The sequence below is a fragment of the Marmota monax genome, unplaced genomic scaffold, assembly GCF_021218885.2.
Source record: "Marmota monax isolate L192 unplaced genomic scaffold, Marmota_monax_Labrador192_F-V1.1 WCK01_AAM20220418_F8-fsc00109, whole genome shotgun sequence".
In the NCBI taxonomy this organism is placed as follows: domain Eukaryota; kingdom Metazoa; phylum Chordata; class Mammalia; order Rodentia; family Sciuridae; genus Marmota; species Marmota monax.
The window spans coordinates 3,038,709-3,062,339 of record NW_026695229.1 but is presented as its reverse complement, the minus strand read 5'-3'; the positions used below and the strand labels follow the sequence as shown (position 1 = coordinate 3,062,339).

General features: G+C 39.4%; 1 protein-coding gene across 7 annotated transcripts in view; it reads right to left on the bottom strand.

Moving 5' to 3' along the window:
- Sugct (succinyl-CoA:glutarate-CoA transferase) overlaps positions 1 to 23,631 on the bottom strand; it is a 724,801-nt gene that overhangs the window by 663,341 nt on the left and 37,829 nt on the right. For all 7 annotated transcript variants that reach the window (XR_009226097.1, XM_046437777.2, XM_046437775.2 and 4 more), the window contains one exon: positions 12,640 to 12,760. Coding sequence is in view for 6 of the 7 variants with exons in the window: in XM_046437777.2 (XP_046293733.1) it covers positions 12,640 to 12,760 (121 nt within the window). In the remaining variant the exon portion in view is untranslated. The remainder of the gene's footprint in view (positions 1 to 12,639; positions 12,761 to 23,631) is intronic.

Below are 23,631 nucleotides of genomic sequence, written 5' to 3'. Positions count from 1 at the left end.
CACATCAGTTACACATCCATTGATTTACAAATTGCCATACTAGTGTCTGTTGTGCTCCGCTGCCTTTCCCATCATCCACCCTCCCCCCTCCCCACCTCTCCCCTCCCCTCCCCTCCTCTCTCTCTACCCCCTCCACTGTATAACCCTGAGGGTCTCCTTCCATTACCGTGCAATTTACCTTCTCTCTCCCTTTCCCTCCCACCTCTCATCCCTGTTAAATGTTAATCTTCTTCTCCTGTTCTTCGTCCCTACTCTGTTCTTAGTTACTTTCCTTATATCAAAGAAGACATTTGGCATTTGTTTTTTAGGGATTGGCTAGCTTCACTTAGCATAATCTGCTCTAATGCCATCCATTTCCCTGTAAATTCTATGATTTTGTCATTTTTTAATGCAGAGTAATACTCCATTGTGTATAAATGCCACATTTTTTTTATCCATTCGTCTATTGAAGGGCATCTAGGTTGGTTCCACAGTCTTGCTATTGTGAACTGTGCTGCTATGAACATCGATGTAGCAGTGTCCCTGTAGCATGCTCTTTTTAGGTCTTTAGGGAATAGACCAAGAAGGGGAATAGCTGGGTCAAATGGTGGCTCCATTCCCAGCTTTCCAAGAAATCTCCATACTGCTTTCCAAATTGGCTGCACCAATCTGCAGTCCCACCAGCAATGTACAAGTGTACCCTTTTCCCCACATCCTCGCCAGCACTTGTTGTTGTTTGACTTCCTAATGGCTGCCAATCTTACTGGAGTGAGATGGTATCTTAGGGTGGTTTTGATTTGCATTTCTCTGACAGCTAGAGATGTTGAGCATTTTTTCATGTACTTGTTGATTGACTGTATGTCCTCCTCTGTGAAGTGTCTGTTCAGGTCCTTGGCCCATTTGTTGATTGGGTTGTTTGTTCTCTTATTGTCTAATTTTTTGAGTTCTTTGTATACTCTGGATATTAGGGCTCTATCTGAAGTGTGAGGAGTAAAGATTTGTTCCCAGGATGTAGGCTCCCTATTTACCTCTCTTATTGTTTCTTTTGCTGAGAAAAAACTTCTTAGTTTGAGTAAGTCCCATTTGTTGATTCTAGTTATTAACTTTTGTGCTATGGGTGTCCTATTGAGGAATTTGGAGCCCGACCCCACCGAATGTAGATCGTAGCCAACTTTTTCTTCTCTCAGACGGCGCGTCTCTGATTTGATATCAAGTTCCTTGATCCATTTTGAATTCACTGTTGTGCATGGCGAGAGAAAGGGATTCAGTTTCATTTTGTTGCATATGGATTTCCAGTTTTCCCAGCACCATTTGTTGAAGATGCTATCCTTCCTCCATTGCATGCTTTTAGCCCCTTTATCAAATATAAGATAGTTGTAGTTTTGTGGATTGGTTTCTGTGTCCTCTATTCTGTACCATTGGTCCACACGCCTGTTTTGGTACCAGTACCATGCTGTTTTTGTTACTATTGCTCTGTAGTATAGTTTGAAGTCTGGTATCGCTATACCGCCTGATTCACACTTCTTGCTTAGCATTGTTTTTGCTATTCTGGGTCTTTTATTTTTCCATATGAATTTCATGATTGCTTTCTCTATTTCTACAAGAAATGCCATTGGGATTTTGATTGGCATTGCATTAAACCTATAGAGAACTTTTGGTAATATCGCCATTTTGATGATGTTAGTTCTGCCTATCCATGAACAGGGTATATTTTTCCATCTTCTAAGATCTTCTTCTATTTCTCTCTTTAGGGTTCTGTAGTTTTCATTGTATAAGTCTTTCACCTCTTTTGTTAGGTTGATTCCCAAGTATTTTATTTTTTTTGAAGATATTTTGAATGGAGTGGTTGTCCTCATTTCCATTTCAGAGGATTTGTCGCTGATATACAGGAATGCCTTTGATTTATGCGTGTTGATTTTAAATCCTGCCACTTTGCTGAATTCATTTATTAGCTCTAATAGTTTCTTTGTAGAGCCTTTTGGGTCTGCTAGATATAGAATCATATCATCTGCAAATAGTGATAATTTAATTTCTTCTTTTCCTATTTTTATGCCTTTAATTTCTTTCGTCTGTCTAATTGCTCTGGCCAGTGTTTCGAGAACTATGTTGAAGAGAAGTGGAGAGAGAGGGCATCCCTGTCTTGTTCCAGATTTTAGAGGGAATGCCTTCAGTTTTTCTCCATTCAGAATAATGCTAGCCTGAGGCTTAGCATAGATTGCTTTTACAATATTGAGGTATGTTCCTGTTATCCCTAGTTTTTCTAGAGTTTTGAACATAAAGGGATGCTGTACTTTGTCAAATGCTTTTTCCGCATCTATCGAGATGATCATATGGTTCTTATTTTTAAGTCTATTGATGTGGTGAATAACATTTATTGATTTCCGTATATTGAACCAGCCTTGCATCCCAGGGATGAATCCTACTTGATCATGGTGTACAATTTTTTTTATATGTTTTTGTATCCGATTCGCCAGAATTTTATTGAGGATTTTTGCATCTAGGTTCATTAGAGATATTGGTCTGTAGTTTTCTTTCTTTGAAGTGTCTTTGTCTGGTTTAGGTATCAGGGTGATGTTGGCCTCATAGAATGAATTTGGAAGTTCTCCCTCCTTTTCTATTTCCTGAAGTAGCTTGAAAAGTATTGGTATTAGTTCTTCTTTAAAGGTTTTGTAAAATTCTGCTGTATACCCATCGGGACCTGGGCTTTTCTTAGTTGGTAGTCTTTTGATGGTTTCTTCTATCTCCTCAATTGATATTGGTCTGTTTAGGTTTTCTATATCCTCCTGACTCAATCTGGGCAGATCATATGACTTAAGAAATTTATCTATGCCTTCACTATCTTCTAATTTATTGGAGTATAAGGATTCAAAATAGTTTTTGATTATCTTCTGTATTTCTGAAGTGTCTGTTGTGATATTGCCTTTTTCATCCCGTATGCTAGTAATTTGAGTTCTCTCTCTTCTTCTCTTCACTAGCATCGCTAAGGGTCTGTCGATTTTGTTTATTTTTTCAAAGAACCAACTTTTAGTTTTGTCAATTTTTTCAATTGTTTCTTTTGTTTCGATTTCATTAATTTCAGCTCTGATTTTAATTATTTCTTGCCTTCTACTTCTTTTGCTGTTGTTTTGCTCTTCTTTTTCAAGGATTTTGAGATGAAGTATGAGATCATTTATTTGTTGGTTTTTTCTTTTTTTAAGGAATGAACTCCAAGCAATGAATTTTCCTCTTAGAACTGCTTTCAATGTGTCCCATAGATTCCGATATGTTGTGTCTGTGTTTTCATTTATCTCTAAGAATTTTTTAATTTCCTCCTTGATGTCTTCTATAACCCATTGATCATTCAGTAACCTATTGTTCATTCTCCAATTGATGTATGCTTTTTCCTTCCTTCTTTTATCGTTGATTTTCAGTTTCATTCCATTATGATCAGATAAGATGCATGGTAATATCTCTACTCCTTTATATTGTCTAAGAGTTGCCCTGTGACATAATATATGATCTATTTTTGAGAAGGATCCATGTGCTGCTGAGAAAAAAGTGTAACTGCTTGATGTTGGGTGGTATACTCTATATATGTCAATTAGGTCTAGGTTATTAATAGTGTTATTGAGTTCTATAGTTTCCTTATTCAACTTTTGTTTGGAAGATCTGTCCAGTGGCGAGAGAGGTGTGTTGAAGTCTCCCATGATTATGGTGTGGTGGTCTATTAGACTCTTGAACTTGAGAAGAGTTTGTTTGACGAACATAGCTGCACCATTGTTTGGGGCATAAATATTTATGATTGTTATGTCTTGTTGGTGTATGGTTCCCTTAAGCAGTATGTAGTGTCCCTCTTTATCTCTTTTGATTAACTTTGGCTTGAAATCTATTTTATTTGATATGAGTATGGACACGCCTGCTTGTTTCCGAAGTCCATATGAGTGATATGATTTTTCCCAACCTTTCACCTTCAGCCTATGTATGTCTTTTCCTATCAAATGCGTCTCCTGTAGGCAGCATATTGTTGGGTCTTGTTTTGTGATCCATTCTACTAGCCTGTGTCTCTTAATTGGTGAGTTTAAGCCATTAACATTTAGGGTTATTATTGAGATATGGGTTGTTCTTCCAGCCATATTTGTTTATTTCTGTTACTAAACATTGTTTGTTTTCCTCTTTGATTGTTTCCCCCCCCCCTTTACTGTCCTACCTCCCACTGTTGGTTTTCATTGTTATTTTCCATTTCCTCTTCCTGTAATACTTTGGCTAGGATGTTTTGAAGAGATGGTTTTCTAGCTGCGAATTCTTTAAACTTTTGTTTATCGTGGAAGGTTTTAATTTCATTCTCCATCCTGAAGCTTAATTTCGCTGGATACACAATTCTTGGTTGGAACCCATTATCTTTCAGTGTTTGAAATATGTTATTCCAGGATCTTCTAGCTTTCAGAGTCTGTGTTGAAAGATCAGCTGTTACCCTGATTGGCTTGCCCCTAAATGTAATCTGCTTCCTTTCTCTTGTAGCTTTTAAAATTCTCTCCTTATTCTGTATGTTGGGCATCTTCATTATAATGTGTCTAGGTGTGGATCTCTTATGATTTTGCACATTCGGCGTCCTGTAGGCTTCTAGGATTTGGGATTCTGTCTCATTCTTCAAGTCTGGGAAGTTTTCTTGTATTATTTCATGGAATAGACTGCTCATTCCTTTGGTTTGGAGCTCTGTACCTTCCTGTATCCCAATGACTCTTAAGTTTGGTCTCTTAATGTTATCCCATATTTCTTGGATGTTCTGCTCATGGTTTCTTAACAGTCTTGCTGAGCTGTCTATGTTCTTTTCCAGTTGAAATACTTTGTCTTCATTGTCTGATGTTCTATCTTCTAAGTGTTCTACTCTGTTGGTAGTATTCTCCATTGAGTTTTTAAGTTGGTTTATTGCTTCCTGCATTTCTAGGATTTCTGATTGCTTGTTTTTTATAACCTCTATCTCCCTGTATAGTTGATCCTTTGCTTCCTGGATTTGTTTGCGTAATTCATTGTCGAAGTGATCTTTCATTGTCTGATTTTGCTGTTTAATGTCTTCCTTGATACTCCAGATCATCTGAAGCATGTATATCCTGAATTCTTTATCTGACATTCCATCTGCTGCAGCTGTTACCTCTTCTAAAGTTGCGTTGACCTGCATTGCTTGTGGTCCTTTCTTTCCTTGTCTTTTCATACTGCTTGCGTATCTTTCCTGCAGGTGCGGGCGGCGGCTCTGCTCTCTCCTTATTCCAATTGGGGTGTCGTGGCTACCACGCCGGCAGGTCACTGGGCCTGTTCTGGGAGCTGGTGGCGGCTCTGTTCTGCCCCTACTCCAATTGGGGTGTCGTGTCTGTCGTACCAGCAGGCCACTGGGCCTGTCCTGCTGGTCGGTCGCAGATCTGCCCACCTTTCGGGCACGAGTGGAGGCTCTGCCCCTACTCCAATTGGGGTGTCGTGACTACCCCGCCTGCAGGATGCTGGGTCTGTTCCTGGCAAGGGAGGCGACTCTGCTCTGTCCCTACTCCAATTAGGGTGGTGTTTGTACCCCGCCGGCAGGCTCCTGGGCCTGATCCGCCGGTCTGTTGTAGGTCTGCCTACCTTGAAGGCGCTGGCGGCGGATCTGCCCTGCCCCTCCTACCACGCCTGCGGACCCCTGGGCCTGATCTGCAGGTTGATCACTGGTCTGCTCACCCTGCGGGCACGGGTGGCGGTTCCGCTCCACCCCCACTCCAATTGGGGTCACGTGACCACCACACCGGCAGGGCCTGATCCGGGCGTGGGATAAGGATCTGCTCTGCCCCTACTCGAGTTGGGGTGACGTGTGTACCACACTGGCAGGCCACTGGGCCTGACCCGCCAGGCTGTCACAGGTCTGTTTACCTTGCAAGCGCGAAGGGCGGCTCTGCCCTGCCCCTCCTACCACGCCCATGTACTACTGGGTCGTGGGTCTGCCCACCTGGCGGGTGTGGGTGGCGGCTCCGCTCCGCCCCCTCTCCAATTGGGGTCACGCGGTCACCACGCTGGCAAGCCGCTGGGCCTGCTCCGGGGGCTGGCGGCGGCCCGGCTCCTTCCCTCCGGCTCGAGGACAAATTGAGGAGACTCGGGTGACTGAGCCTCACCCCCCTTACCAGAAGACCAACTGCTTATGTCACCGCTGGTATTGATGAAGATCTCTCCTCCACCGCTTTCTGCTGACATCAGATCTCTGCCATGTTGGTATCCTATGCGAATGGCAGCATTTCGTTCCCCTTGCCAGGCAACCCAAGCAATGGGTGAGTCCTGACCTGCCCTCAGCAGGACCCGGACCGAGACACAGTTTCCGCGGGCTCCTAGCCCCGGTCCAGGGAAGTTCCGGGAGCCGGAACTCGGCCGCTCCGTGCTCGGTGTAAGCTCCTATAAGTGTAGGCTCCAAGAAGCAGCCCCCGCGGGCTCAGTTCCGGGAGCCGGAATTCGGCCGCTTAGTGTTTGGTGTATGCTCTGATAGTAGCAGGGTCCAAGAAGCAGCCTCCGCGGGCTCCGCAGCCCTGAGCCAGGGCGGTTCCGGGACGGTTCCGGGAGCCGGAACTCGGCCGCTCTGTGCTCGGTGTAAGCTCCTATAAGTGTAAGCTCCAAGAAGCAGTCCCCGCGGGCTCAGTTCCGGGAGCTGGAATTCGGCTTCTTGGTGTTTCGTGTTTGCTCTGATATTAGCAGGGTCCAAGAAGCAGCCTCCGCAGGCTCCGCAGCCCGGAGCCAGGGCGGTTCCGGGACGGTTCCGGGAGCCGGGACTCGGCCGCCCCGCGCTCCGTGTTCACTCCGATAAGATCAGATTTTAAGAAGCCCCCAGGCGCTGAACCCTAGCAATCTGTCTGCAAGCCGCAGGCGAATTGCAGCCTGAAATTACCTGTTCTATGGCTGAATGAGCTGCGGTCAGTCAAAAACAGGTGTGGTGACGTCAGTTTACCAACATGGTGGCTGCTGGCCTCCTCTGTGGTCTGACCGGTGTGGAGAACCGAGATGGACCGCTTCCTTCCCCGTCTCGAACCCAGAATTCAGCCCTGAGTGCGGTGCTTGCGCGGCTGGCAGAAACTGCAGCGCTGTAACCCTGCGTCTCTCTCCCAGCGCGCGTTGCAGACTCTAGCCGCGGGGCGATTTGCTGAATAAGCAGTTTTACCCTCCGTGCGACAAACCTCTCGCGTTTGAGTCCCCGTAGCCGATCCTCGTGCGATGGAAATCCTTCCTCCAGGTTCCGGCGCACCCCACTATTGCTGGAAATTCCTAACAAGATATCCTTTAGCCGTCCTGACTTGTCATACTCCCACACAGTGAAGCAGCACACGGGGGTAATGCACTCCCCTCGCCGCCATCTTCCCTCCTCCTCTGCTTAGTTCTTTTTGAAATCTTTTTAAATGCACTAGTTCCTCTCCCTGCCTTAGGAAAAGACTTAAGGTATAGTGACTTATGTCAATAATTGAATATTTACATCATGTACAAGTTCTTTTGGTATCTTAAATCAATGATAACTTTAGAGTACTACAGACAAGCCAAAGAAGAAATAGCAAATGAGGCCAAGTATGCACTCATCCAGGTTATCCTCCGGAAGTTTTTTCAGAAAATGTATGCATATGTTTACCACTTCTCTATGAAAAGCAAAATGCAGAGATAATGGCAGCTATTTAAAACTCTTTAGTCAAGTTTTGATTACTCATTCATTGATTCAAGAAACAGTTGTTGAGCCCCTACCATGTGGGAACAGAACAAGAACCTGCAGGGAAAGAGGGAGAGAAAGGCAAGTAAAGAGGCAAACACAAACATGTACAAGAATACTCAACCCAATCTTTAGAGACGAAGAAAATCTGAACAAAAGTAATGATATCCAAGCTGAGATCTAAAGGAAAAGGGGAGAGTGAACAGGTTATAGCAGAAGAACAGTGTTCCAAACAATGGGAACATCATGGTCAACAACCTCAGAAGTGAGAAAGAGCATAGAAAATTTAGGAAATACAAGTAATTCAGGTCAATGAATACATTATGCTTTATGTCTTTCTGCTCAAACTTTCTATACTGTTAAGCTTAAACTGGCTATGAAAATAAAACTGTTTATGTACTTGACTTCTAGGAGGTTCTCTTCCTATGCCTTTAACAATTCCTTTTCAAGGAAAGAACACTTCTGAACTCATTTTATGAAGCTGGTATCACCCTGATACCAAAGCCAGACAAAGACTCAAAGGAAACAAAATTTCAGACAATGTCCCTGATAAACACTGATGTAAAAATTATCAATAAAATACTGGCAAATTGCATATAAAAACATATTTAAAAGATAGTGTACCATGATCAAGTGAGGTTCATCCCAGGGATCAAGTTTAGTTCAATATATGGAAATCAATAAACACAGTTGACACATCAATAAACTTAAAGACAAGAATCACATGATTATCTCAAGAGATGCAGAAAAACATTCAAAAAAATTGAGAATCCATTCATGCTCAAAACACTAGAAAAACTTGGCATAGTAGAAACATAACTCAACATTGTAAAAGCTGTATATGCTAAACCCAAGACCAACATCATTCTAAATGCAGAAAATTTGAAATCATTCCCTCTAAAAACTGGAATAAGAGGGAATTCATGTCTCCACCACCACCATCACCCTGTGATTCAACATAGTCCTGGAAACTCTAGTCAGAGCAATCAGAAAAAAAGAAAGAAACCAAAGGGATATGAATGGGAAAAGAAGAACTCAAAATACTCCTACTTGCCAAGGACATGATTCTATATTTAGAACACCCAAAAAAAACTCTACAAGAAAGATCATAGAACTTGTAAATGAACTCATCAAAGTAGCAGGGTTTAAAATCAAAACCAATAAGTCAATTGTATTTCTATACACCAAGGATATATCAGCTGAAAGAGAAATCAGGAAAACTATCCCCTTTATAATAGCCTCAAACATATAATATATTTGTGAATCAACCTAACAAAAGAGGTGTAAGACCTCTATAATGAAAACTACAGAACACTAAAGAAAGAAACTGAAGAAGACTTCAGATAATGGAAATATCTCCCCATGTTCCTGGATAGGCAGAATCAATGTTATCAAAATGGCCATACTGTCAAAAGTGCTATGCAGATTTAAGGCAATTCCTATAAAGATTCCAATGATGTTCTTCACAGGAATAGAAAAAGCAATCATGAAATTCTTTTGGAAAAATAACAGGCTCAGAATAGCATGCTTAGCCAAAAAATGATGCAGGAGGCACCACAATACCAGAACTTATATTATACTACAGGGCTATAATAACAAAAACAGCATGGTATTGGCACAAAAACAGGCATGAAGACCAACAGAACAGAATGGAACACACAGAGACAAACCCACCTAAATACAGTTATCTCATACTAGACAAAAGCACAACAAACATACATTGGAGAGAAGATAGCCTCTTCAACAAATGGTGCTGGGAAAAATGGAAATCCAGACATAGTAAAATGAAATTGAACCCTTATCTTTCACCCAACACAAAACTCAGTTCAAACTGGATTAAGGACCCAGGCATTAGACCAGAGACCCTGTGCCTACTAGAAGAAAAATATAGGCCCAACACTCCATCATGTAGACTTAGGAACCTAATTCCTCAATAAGACTCCTAAAGCACAAGAAGTAAAATCAAGAATCAATAAATGGGATGGTATCAAACTAAAAAGCTTCTTCACAGCAAAGGAAACAATTGATAACATGTACAGAGATCCTACAGACTGGGAGAAAATCTTCACCACCAGTACCTCAGATACGGCATAATTTCCGGGATATACAAAGAACTCAAAAAACAGAACACCAAAAAAAAAAAGAAGAAGAAGAATCCAATCAATAAACAGGCTAAGGAACTGAGAAGTACTTTATAGAAGAAGAAATACAAATGCCCAATAAATATATTAAAAATGCTCAACATCTTAAGCAATTGGAGAAATGCAAATTAAAACAGTGTACACTGAGATTCCATCTCACTCTAGTCAAAATGGCAATTATAAAGAATACAAGTAACAATAAATGTTGGCAAAGATATGGGGAGAAATGTACTCTCATACATTGTTGGTGGTACTGCAAATTGGTGCAACCACTATGGAAGTCAGTATGAATATTCCTTACAAAACTTGGAATGGAACCACCATTAGACCCAATTATCCCACTTCTTGGTCTATACCCAAAGGACTTTAAAACAGCATATAACAGTGACACAGCCACATCCATGTTTACAGAAGCTCAACTCACAATACCCAAGCTAGGTGTCCTTCAAAGGATGAATGGATAAAGAAAATGTGACATACATACACACTGGAATGTTACTCACCATAAAGAAGAATGAAATTATGGTATTTGCCTGTAAATGGATGGAATTGGAGAATAACATGCTAAGTGAAATAAGCCAAGCCCCAAAAAACAGAGGCCAAACGTTCTCTCTGATTTGTGAATGCAAACCCAAAACAAGGGAAGTAGGGGAGGGGAATAATAGAAATCCACTGGATTAGACAAAGGGAAATGAAAGGAAGGGAGGAATAGGGGAATAGGAAATACAGTAGAATTAATGGGTCATAATTTTCCGAGCCTTGAATTTGTGTTCACAACCAGAGTAACTCCACCTCATGTACAACCACAAAAGTGGGATCCTAAATAGAATAAGTTATACTCTATGTATGTATATTCTGCCAAAATACATTCTACTGTCATGTATAACTAAAAGAACAAATAAAAAAAGAACATGGAAGATATAAACCAAAGCCACATGGTTAAAACCATTTCTAATTTTTAATGAGAAATATAAAATCTCTTGAGCATATGTTGGGGAAAAATTCCTTTTCAACCTTCTCTACCATGTCCTAGTTATCATCTACACTTCTAGTCACTGGAGTGAATTGACCTCAACTTCAGGTACTGTCCTTTTTCTTCTGCATTCACTCTCAAAAGATTGCACCCAGAGATCACATTTGCTCACAACTACCAAATATTCCATCTTCTCTGAACTCTTGACTCTTAGTTCCAATCCTTTGCTTCACTTCCCCACTTGACTATCTAACAGACATCTCAAAGATAAATCCAAAACCTGACTCTTGACATTTTCCCCACAAATTTTTTTTCCTGTTTGTTCATCTTAGTAAATAGTAATTTTGTTCTTCTAATTGCTCAGGGAAAAATCTTAACATCATCCTTAACCCTACTCTTCCTCTGATACTCACCTATAATCCATTTGCAAATCCTATCCATTTTAACCTGAAAACATTCAGAATCCTATCACTCTGCAACTGCCTGCACCACTACCACTCTAATTCAAGCCATTGTCATCTCTAGCCTGGTACTTTCCAACAGCTTCATAACTGTGCTTCTGCTTCTGCCTTTGTTCTCTACATCCATTCTCAATACAGTAGCTAGAGATATCCTTTTTAAAATATGTCAGATCATATCATTCTTCTGCTCAACCCTCTTTTAGCTTACAATGTAACTCAGGGTAAAGGCCAAATTCCTTAAAAGTAGCCCATGAGTTTTGTTTTGTTTTGTTTTGTTTTTATGATCTTGCTAATGAATATATCCCTGGTTTTCTTCTTATGACATTCCCCCTTACTCATTCTGATTCAACCATACTGACATAGCTGGTCCTCAAACGTAGTCAGTTCCGTCTTTCAAATATTTAAATGGTACACTCTTTTACTTTATTCAAGTCTCTGCTCAAATGTCAGCTCCTCAATGAAGCCTTCTCTCTATTCCCAGTATAAAACATCTCCTCTTTGCCCCATCCCTCTTGTCCCGTAGCCCTTATCTGTGTTAAACTGAATTAAATAAATATATATTACATATATATTTCCCTCTCCTAGAATATAAATCTTCTAGAGAGCACATGTGTGGTTTCTTTATTCTTGCAACCAGAACTATAGAATACTGCCCAGATCATAAGCCTACAATAAATATCTGATAGATTAATAAATAAAAACTAAAAAATATCATAAATTTTTATGACAAAACTATTAACAAGTTTCTATTTTAAGAGCCACTTAAAATATGAAAAACTAAGTAATACTGTGACTTTTTTCCTTATAATCTGCACACATACACACACACACACAAGGTTCACTGGAAAGGCCTTAACAATCAAAAGACTTTATAATACTCTTCTCCTTACCTTGGTTGGTACTTCCTGATACATTATAGGGATACATTCAGTTTCTATGTTATATTAAAATCAATCAATATTTCACCTATAATTCATCTGTATTAGTTGATAACAGTACTTTGTAAACATTTATAAAACATCAATATAGAAAAATAGCAAATCCATAGGCAGACAATTCAAAGAAGAAATACAAACAGGGCTAGGGATGTGGCTCAAGCGGTAGCGCACTTGCCTGGCATGCATGTGGCCCAGGTTCCATCCTCAGCACCACATACAAACAAAGATGTTGTGTCCGCCAATAACTAAAAAATAAATATTAAAAAAAAGAAATACAAACAGTAGATAAATATATGAAAATGTTCATTTAAGTTAATATTTCCTTAATGTTTAATAGTCTAAATGGCTTAGGGAGAGGGAAAGCAGAATCGCTTAAGAAAACCAATACCTGCAAGAAGTTTCTTATAGAAGCAAGAAAATGAAAAAATTGAAAAACTTACTCCCTAGCAAGGGTATGGGATTGAACTACCTGTGATGGAGCAATAGATGATGTGAGGAGCAATCTTGTCTATATCTTCATACCCCAGGCCCATTGTGGACAGTTTTCCAGGGACATAGTTTTCCACAAATACATCACAAACAGCTGCAAGCTGAAGGAAGAGGTAAAGATGAATCAGACTTCTTAAGGGACTTCCAAATTGTAACAACTTTCCCACATAATAGGACTTTAATTTCAACAAACACAATTGATTCTTAATTTGCAATAGTCCATAAAAAAATAGAGAATAGATAAAGTAGATTCGTATAAACATGAAAAGCCATAATCAACTATTTGAAGTATTTGTCAGTAAAATAATAGCTATTAACATGATATTAAGTAGTTTTTATATCCTTCAAATGTAAGAAATATTTAGGCTAAGTGATCTGTCTAAATATGTAATAAGAAGTATAGGTAGCCAGGCACAGTGGCACATGCCTGTAATCCCAGTGGCTCAGGAGGCTGAGGCTGAAGGATTGTGAGTTCAAAGCCAGCCTCAGCAATTTAGCAAGGCCCAAGCAATTTAGCAAGATCCTGTCTCAAAAAAAAAAAAATTAAATGGGCTAGGGATGTGGCTGAGAGGTTAAGTGCCTATGGGTTCACTTCCTGGTTTTAAAAAAAAAAGAGTATATATATATATATATATATATATATATATATATATATATATACACACACACACACACACACACACACACACATACACGCTCTATTCAATATAGTCCTTGAAAATCTAGCCAGAACAATCAGGCAAAAGAAGGAAATTTAAAAAGATACAAATTAAAAAAGAAGTTAAATAATCTGTTTTGCTAATGACATGATCTTTCATTTAGAAGACCCCAAAAAATCTACCAGAAGATTTACAGAGCTGATAAAGTTAGTTAAGTAGCAGAATATACGAGAAACATAGATAAATCAATCACTTTTCTAAACTCCAATAATGAATCTGATAAGAAATAAATTAGGCAAACTATCATATTCATAATAACATCAAAAAATAAAATAAAATCTTTGGGATTTGATACAACAAAGCAGTGAAGGACCTTTACAATGGAAACTAGGGAACTCTGAAGAAAGAAATTGAAGAACTTAGAAGATAAAAAGGCCTCCTATGTTCTTGAATAGGCAAAACTAATATTATCAAATGGCCATATTACCAAAAGTGCTATACAGATTTAATGCAATCCTCATCAAAATACCAATGACATTCTTCACAGAACTAGAAAATGTTCTAAAATTCACTTGGAAACATAAAAGGTCCAGAATAGCCACAGCAATCCTGAGCAAGAGGAGCAATGCTGAAGGCATCACAATACTGAACCTCAAATTATATTACAGAGCTGTAGTAATGAAAACAGCATGGTACTGCTACTAAAACAGTCATGAAGACTGATGGAATAGAAGACACAGAGACAAATCCACATAGATGCAGACCTCTGATACTTGACAAAGGTGCCCAAAACTTATGTTGAAAAAAAGAGCCTTTTCAACAAATGGTGCTGGAAACTTGTCCCTTATCTCTCACCCTGCACACATCAATTCAAAGTGGATCAAAAACCTAAGAATTAGACCAGAAATTCTGCAACTGTTAGGAGAAAATATAGGCCCAACATCCCAACATATTGGCACAGGCTTCAACTTTCTTAACAAGACTCCTAATGTATAAGAAGTAAAGCTAAAAATCAGTAAGAGGGATGGCATCAAATTAAAAAAGCTTCTACAAAGGAAACAAGTAAGAGTGTGAAGAGAGAGCCTACAGAATGGGAAAAGATCTTTGTTACCTGTTTCTCAGATAGTGCATTAATATCCTGAATAAAAAAGAAGTTAAAAAACACCAAAAAATAATAATGCATTAATAAATGGGCAAAAGAACTAAACAGACACTTCTCAAAAGAAGAAATACAAATGGCTAATAAATATATGAAAAAAGTTCCAATTTCTCCAGCAAATCTAAGAAATGCAAATCAGAACTACACTGAGATTTTATCTTATTCCAATCAGAATGGCAATTATCAAGAATACAAATAATCTGGGTACAGTGGTGCACGCCCATAATCCCAGCAGCTTGGGGGGCTGAGACAAGAGGATAACAAGTTCCAGGCCAGCCACAGCAATTTAGTAAGACCCTAAGCAAAATAGTGAGACCTTGTCTGAAAATAAAAAATAAAAAGGACTAGACATGTAGCTCAGTGGTACAGTACCCCTGAGTTAAATTCTCAGCATAAAAAAAAGAATACAAATAATAATAGATGTTGGTAGGGATGAGAGAGAAAAGGTACAGTCATACATTGTTGATGAGACTGCAAATTAGTGCCACTACTATGAAAAGCAGAAAATGAGGAGAAATGGATAAAACTGGAGACCATCATGCTAAGTGAAATCATCCAGACACACTAAGTCAAAGATCAAATGTTTTCTCTGATATACTGAAGTTACTCCAAAATAAGAGGGGGAGGAGTGGTGGAGGGGATTTCATCAAAATAGAAGAGAAATCAGTATAATAGAAAAAGAGTATTCAGATGCTCGGGGTGCTGGATAAGAGAACAGTGGAATGAACCTGACTTAACATTCCTATGTACATATAAGAATATACCACAGCAAATCTCACCTTTATGTATATCCACAAGGCACTAATTTAGAAAAAAAAAATTTATAGGGCTGGAGTTGTGGCTCAGGTGGTAGAGCATTCACCTAGCATGCATGAGGCACTGAGATTGATCCTCAGCACCATTCAAAAGTAAAATAAAGATATTGTGTCTACCTAAAACTAAAAAATAAATATTTTTTAAAATATCAGTAGAGTATAGGGAAGGTAATTGGAGAGGGAGCAGAGAAGGGAAAGAGAAAGTAAGTCTGAGTTAGAGCAAATTATATTCTATGCTTTTATAGTTATGTCAAAACAAATCCTAATGTTATATATAACTAAAAAGAACTAATTGAAAATATAAAAAGAAGTATAGGTATATAATAGAATATGCATATATAAAGTTTAGGAAAACATGTTTTGAAACCTTTACCAAAAATAACGAAATACAGTATCTTCACTACTCTCCACTCCTTTTATGTAATATACCTCATTACAATATACCTCATTATAATATACCTCATCACATGCACTTAGTTTACATGTGATTCTGAAATGTCTTCACACTTTTCAGATGCTTTCTTTCCAAAGTTTTAAATGTCTTTTTGAACCATTGTTTTGTTTTGTTTTGTTTTGCAGCCCAATGAACCAGCAACTGTCAGAAACAGAACCTAGATTTTGATTACTAGACAACAGCAAATAGATTTAGAGGACAATCAACCATTGCAAACATTAATCTTATTTTCAAAATCTCAAATGTGACTGTGTACCTTTTAAAATATTTTTTATTTAAAATCATGACAAAAATTGTAGTAGATCACTCAGAGACATTGATTATAATCATTCTAGAATATATTCAGGAGCCTAATAACTATTCAACACAATTTTTTTTTTGGACTAGGGATAGGCTCAATGATACAGCACTTGCCTAGCATGAACAAGGCCCTGAGTTAAAGCCCCAGCACTGCAAATACATAAATAAATAAAAATTATTATTCCCACATTCACATAGATTTAAATATATTCACATACATACAAATTAACATAATAAGACTCCAGATCAACAGTCAGCAAACTTATCAAGGGTCAAGTAGTGAACATTTTAGGCTTTTCAATCCACACACATTCTCTATCACACATTCTTCTTTATTTTTCTTTAACAATCTTTTGTAATTTTTTATATTGATGCATTAAATTATATATAGTAATAGAACACATTGTTGCATATTTGTGCATGCACACAATATAACTTGGTCAATTTTGTTCTCTGTACCTCCCCTTTCCCTTCCCACCTCCTCCTCGCTCCTCTTCCCCTCCCTCTACTCTCCCTTCTGTTTTTCTTTAACAATCTTTAAAAATGTAACATCCAGGGTGCTGGGGATATAGCTCAGTTGGTAGAGTATTTGCCTCACATGCTCAAGACCCTGGGTTCAACACCTAGCACCGTCAAAAAAAAAAAGTAACATCCATGAGTGTACAAAAGCAAGCCCAATTTGGCTAACAGACTCTGCCAACCTCTACTTTAGATAGTATAGGTTGAATTAATATAAACTTTGAATGTAAACATGTAAATAATAAAATAATAAATTGTCAATGTGTAACTAAGCTTGGAGATTATAGATGGAAATGACTTGCTTAACAAATTAAGAGGCTGAGAAAATCTTAGGTGCTATCTCAAGGAAAGAAGTTTTCATTCTCCAGAGCTCTTGAAACAGAGGCCGTAGAAACCCAGGTAATTACCTCTAAGGAGAGGAATGATAAAAACATTAAGAATAGAATAAGGCCCTAGATTCAATCCACAGCTGAAGAAGAAATGGTGGGGAGAAGAAGAAAAAGAAGGAGGAGAAAAAGGAAGAACAGGAGAAGGAGAAGAGGGAGGGAGGGGAAGAGAAAGGAGAATGAAGAGAAGAATAAGGGAGAGAGAGAGAGAGAGAGAGAGAGAGAGAGAGAGAGAGAGAGAGAGAGAGAAACATGTTAATCAATTTTCTGTAGCTATACCTGAGGCTAGGTACTGTATAAAGAAAAGCATTTTAGCCAGGCACAGTGGTGCATGCCTATAATCCCAGTGACTTGGGAGGCCAAGGCAGAAAGATCACAAGTTTGAGGCCAGTCTCAACAACTTAGCAAAGCTCTAAACAACTTAGTGTCTCAAAATTAAAAGAAATAAAAAGAGTTGGGGATGAAGCTCAATGGCAAATCATCTCTGGATACAATTCCCAGTACCAAAAGGAAAAACAAAGTGGTTTAGGGTTGGTAGTATAGGTCAATGATAGAGAGCTTGCCTCACATGTGCAAGGCCTTGGGTTTGAACGCCACCACAAACACACACACAAGTTATTTTCTTCACGTGTTAAGTTCAAGGGCCTAGTGCCAGTATCAACTCAGCTCTGGTGAAGACCTCATGTCAGACAGCATCACAATGGCAAAATACATGCAATAGAGATCATGGTGAAGTGGGAAGCTAGAGAGCAGGGAAGGAGTCAGGCTTGCTCTTTTATAACACCTCACTTGAGTGAAAACAACCAGCATCCCGCAAGAACAAACTTAATCCCATCTGAGGGCAGCACCTCCACTAGGCTTTGTGTCTTAAAATTTCCACCACCTCCCAACATTGTCACACCTCAGTGGACCAGACTTCCATCACAAGAATCCTTGGGGACATGCTCAAACTATATCCAAACAATAGGAAACATAGAAAATTTGACTCAAATCTCGAGTCATAAAGGCATTCTTTCCAAATTTCAGATGCTAATTAAAAATTAAGCTGGTTCTCAACATGTAGCCATACCCCAAGGTGAGGTTCAATAGATGCATTTTGCAGGGGAGGGGGGGTGCTAGGGATTAAACTCAGGGGCACTCTACCACTCAGCCCACAGCCTCAAGCCTATTTTGTATTTTATTTACAGATAGGGTCTCACTGAGTTGCTTAGCACCTGGCTTTTGCTGAGGCTGGCTTTGAACTCATGATCTTCCTGCCTCAGCCTCCTGAGCCATGAGGATTACAGGCATGCACCACTGCACCCAGCTGCATTTATTTATTGTTAATAATTCTACAGAGCATTGCTTCAGGGATCAGAGAGGAAGTGTTAGTATTAAATTTAAAAATCAGTTATACCTTAATTTATTCCACAAATTTTTCTGAACCATGCTATTTACAAAGCACTCCTATAGGCACTAAAGAAAACAAACTGTAACAAATACATCTAGACTTCCTTGCTGGTCACCTCTCTGTTGTGTAGTTCTCATGGTACAGGATATAGTACCTTATTTATGCAAATGGCATTAAATTACTTATTTTTATTTTTAAAACCCTATGGAGGATCCCCTAAAAAGTTAAACATAGAACTATTATATAACCCGGCAATGCCATTCTTAGAAACATATTCAAAAGAATTGAAAACAAAGACTTGAATACTTGTATGCAAATGTTCACAGCAGCATTTCTCAAAATAGCCAACAGAAATGAAGTTCTGATACATGCTATAACATGAATAAACCTTGAAATCAGTATGTTAAGTGAAATTCAGACAGAAAAGAAAAAATATTGTGTGATCCCACCCATATTAAAATGTATAAAACAGGCAAATTCATAGGGACAGAAAGTAGATTAGAGATTACCAGGGGTTAAGGGGGAAAGGAAATAAAGAGTTATTGCCTAATGAATACAAAGTTTCTGTTTAAAGTGGTAATGAAAACATTTGGGAGATGAGTAATGGTATAACACTGCAAATTTAATTAATGCCACTAAATTGAATACTTAAAATGAAAATTTTTATGTTATATATATTTTGCCACAATAAAAAATTTTGAACCATATGCAGTTATCTATTTTTAAATTTCTATATAATTATAAGCCATATCTTAATTTACATAAAGTATCCAGTGAGACAAAAGTGTAAAGTTATGCTAATAGCAAATTATTCAGAATATGTTAAATCTGAATAAAGCAGATTACATGCTTTTTGCCAATAATTAGTTATATTAGAAAGTACTTAGAACATGCTAACAAAAAAGTAGATTATATATAAAGAGCACATATAATATTTTCTCATATTTTGGGGGGGTGGAAATAAGTACACAAAAGCATAAGAAAGAGTTGAATATGATATATGAAAATATTAATCTTTTTACCCATTGCTATAGTCTGGATTTTAAATGTCTCCCAAAGGCCCATGTATGGAGGCTTGGTGTCCAAGGAGGTGCTAATGGCAGGTGGTAGAACCTTTAAGAGGTAAGGCCTAGTGGGAGGTCTTTTGGTCACTAGAGGCATACCATTTAAAAATATAGTGAGACCCCATTCCCTCTTCTTCATTTTTTTTTTTTTTTTTTGCTTTCCAGCCATGAGGTAAGCAGTTTTTTTCTGCCATGCACTATTACCATGATGCTGTATCTTACCCAAAACAATGGAGCCAACTTATCATGGACTGATACCTCTAAAACTGAACCAAAACAACACTCTCCCAAAACAACCTTCTCCCTTTATAAGTTTATTAGCTCAGTTACTTATAGTTACAGAAACTCACTAATAATACCCATGAACAGGCATTACTCAGGTAATAAAAAAAATAAAAATAAAAACTAAGAGCTATGCTCAGTTAACACTGAGTTCAATCCCCAGCACAAAGAAGACAAAGGTGGGGAAGGATGAGAAAAAGAACACAATGAGGAAAAGGAAGAGGAGGAGGAGGACTGCTCAGAGTACCATACAGTCTGGCTCTGTAATATTTAAGAAAAACACAGAAAAGTTGAATTTGGAAGCTATAGATTGCTACTGATAAATTTGCCCAGCAGTGTTTATGATCACCAAAGAATGCAGTATGTATGCATTATGATATTTATTGCTCAAATATTCCTGGAAAAGAGGATATGACAAAAATTATTTTCTTCAACTGAAAAATATTTATTGAAATAAATATGTACTAGGGACTTATGAGATAGTAATATTTAGAGAGTATCAGTAATCTAAAGTATTCTCTCTCCTTCTCTTTTTTTTTAGGATATATACCCCTGTTTTAGTTAGTTTTTTCACTACTGTAACTAAATGAACCCAACCAGAACAACTATAGAGGAGGAAAAGTTTATCTGAGGGCTCATGGTTTTAGAAGTCTTAGTCTATAGAAGGCTGGCTCCATTCCCCAGGGCTCCAGGTGAGGCAGAATACCATGCCAGAAGAGTGTGGCTAAGGGAAATAGCTCACATGATGATCAGAAAGAGACTCCACTCTCCAGATACAAAATATATACCCCATAGCCATACCCTCAATGAACCACTTACTCAAGCTACTACCCACCTGCCTCCAGTTACCACTCAGTTAATCCCATCAAGGATTGATTAATCCATTGATTATGTTAAGGCTATAACCCAATCATTTCTCCTCCAAACCTTCTTGCATTGTCTCACACATGAGTTTTTGGGGGACACCTCATATCCAAACCATAATAACCCCCATTCAAGATCTTATATGTTTCTTATAGTCTTAGAAAAGTCATTCATGGTGTCCTCCTGGCCTCTCAAGAGATTCAGTCTTTTGCCAGGGGCAGAAGGATGTGGTAATAGGGAATGAACCAGGGTACTTTTATTTTGAGACAGGTTCTCACTAAATTGTTCAGGCTGGACTCAAAATTGTGATCCTCCTATTTCAGCCTCCCAAGTGGCTGGGATTATAGGTGTGTCCTGCTGCACCCAGCTCTGAAAGGTTGAGTCTTTGAGAACATACCTTTGTTGTTTTCGCCTCAGGACTTTACTACAATAGCACCATGAAGCTGGTTCAAAAGTATATAAACAGTGGGGCATGGTGCAAACACCTGTAATCCTAGTGGCTCAGGAGGTTGAGGCAGGCAAATTGCAAGTTCAAAGCCAACCTCAGCAATAGCGAGGCCCTAAGCAACTGAGCAAGACACTGTCTCAAATCAAAAACTAAAAAGGGCTGGGGGTGTTGCTCAGTGGTTAAACACCCCTGGATTAAATCCCCAGTACCAAAAAAAACAGTGTGAGATGGTACTGACTAGAAAATGTAGAGGACAAAAAAAAGTGTGATGAAAACCAGCCAGTTGCTGGCAGATTCTAAGATTATCAAGTTATTAGGTGATGAAAGATCACAAGCAGTTGGAATACTGATATCTAGTCTTCATTGAGATGTGAAAGATATACAACATGCTGTTTTGAATTAACAATTCTGTGGTTAACCTGGAGACCCTTTGAGCTCTTTATGAGCATTTCTGTCAAGAATGTCATTGGGAATTTTACACTCAGAAAATGGCAGAGCAGATCTAGGCAGCAAGCCTCAACTCCTCCACATTTCAGAAACTAAATAGCAAAAGAACAGCTAATCAGAGAGGTGGGTGACAGAGTTAACACTCTAAAACTCAATATTGGACAGTTTGAGACATGGAAGTATAAGGAAAGAATTGAATGAAGAAAATAGACAGGAGAGGCAGCTCAATGATATACTACACAGGTTTATTCAGGACAAACCTCCTGAAGGGCATCCAGTAGAGAATGAGACTCAGTATTCCTCTTATATCCTGGGGTAGATATAGGGGAGAGGGGTGATGGAATGTGTGGTTAGGCCATCGATAGGGGGTTGTCAGGGAAGGATCTTTGTGGTGTCACCTTCTTAAGGAACCAGGTGTTATTCAGGATTTCAGTCCCAGATAACAATTTCCTTTCTTATGATGACAGAATGTTGGGGTTTCCTTGCATGATGAGAATATTGTCTGTGGTTTAGGTCAGATTGAGTCAGAGTAGCCATGAGGTGATTCCTATTGTAAGATGGAGGAAATGTTTCAAAATGGTGTTATCTATATCAAGTTCTTCCTAACAGGACAGAGTTGGAATACAGTTACTGGAGCATAAAATAAGGACAGAAGTCCTTGAACCTGAACCCTGATAAAGATGGGGGTAACAGAGAGAAAGAAGGACAGAAAAAGCCCATGAGCTTACTTTCTTAAGAATAGTTGAATGAAAAGCAAATCAAGGTGAAAGGGGACAGAAGTAGCAAAGATAGTAAAGAAGATCACACTGTTGCACCCAAATTGTGGGCTGAAAACTGCCAGGCAGGAAAGTCATTTTGTAGATAACCAGCCTCCCTAGAGGAAATTAAATCAATACAGCTTTTTCCCATCTACATATAGTAAAAAATAAAACTATAGGGAATGACTCTGAAGTGGGTTGTCTCAGTAATCCATGTAGAAAGCACTTATAGAGGGATTGCTGCTAGCTGGAGGCTACTGAAATCCACTCCTCCTCACCAAGGACAAGGGGAGTGGGGTGGAGCTGACCTGAGAGCAAATCACTCCAGGAGAACGTTAACCCCAACCCAGCACTCCCAGTCTCCACAGGAGCTCAGGCAAAGACAGGCCAACTGACACAATCTCAGTGACAGGTAAAACCCCAGTGATTTGTGGCAGCCAGGGTAGAAGTTTCTGTAATACAGAGAGCCCATAGAGCCTGCAATCACAGGCTCCACAATTCCCAAAGGCCACCAAGTGCTTAGCCAGCACCATTACATAGACACCCCATCAGTGGGGAGCAGGGGAGCAAGCACTCCATGATTCACAGCAACCAGCCACAGCAGTAGGAGCTCAGGCAAAGGTGAGCCAACTGACACCCTACCCCAGTCACAGAGACAGTATCCTGGGCAATCTGCTGCAGCCAGGGTGAAGGCTTCTGAGCCACAGACTGCTCACATGGAAGCCCCAGAGGAGCAAGTGCTCAGCAACTTACAACCACAAGCCAAAAGAACTCAGATGCAGGTGGGCCAACTAATACTCTACCCCAGTCACAGGGATGGTACCCTAGTAATCTACATCAGTCATGGTGGGAGCTTCTGTGCCACAGATCACCACAGAGAGTCTGCAATCACAGGATCTATAGTAGCAGATAACCACCAAGCTCTTTGCTGCTATAAAGAAGGCCATGACGAAGGGAATGGACATTCAGCATCCCACAGCAGTCAACAAGAGCCCTAAGCCCTGCACACTGTGTCCCCACACCCAACAGTAACAACTAGTGGACACAGCACCCTCCAATAACACTTGGGCCCCTGGGCTGACTAACAAGCACTGCTGGTGAGAAAACCACAGAAACCAGGAAAGCAGCTCCTGTGTCCTATCATCTCTAGGAGGATCCATAGCTGTGAGAACCAGAGTCAGCAGTTAACTCAATTTTAACTCAGACACACAAAATCACAGAAGGCGTTCCTGAGGATAACCCCAAGAGGCCAGTGGAGAACCTCAACACATACACAAAGGCAGTACAGCCCTCAAAGGGGCTTAACAGAGCAGTGTCACACAGAAACAGCCACCAGATACAAGCCCACCAACCTGTGACCTATGATCTATGCACTTCAAGCCACCATAGTGCACCCAGCACCACAACAACCAAACTACAATAACTCT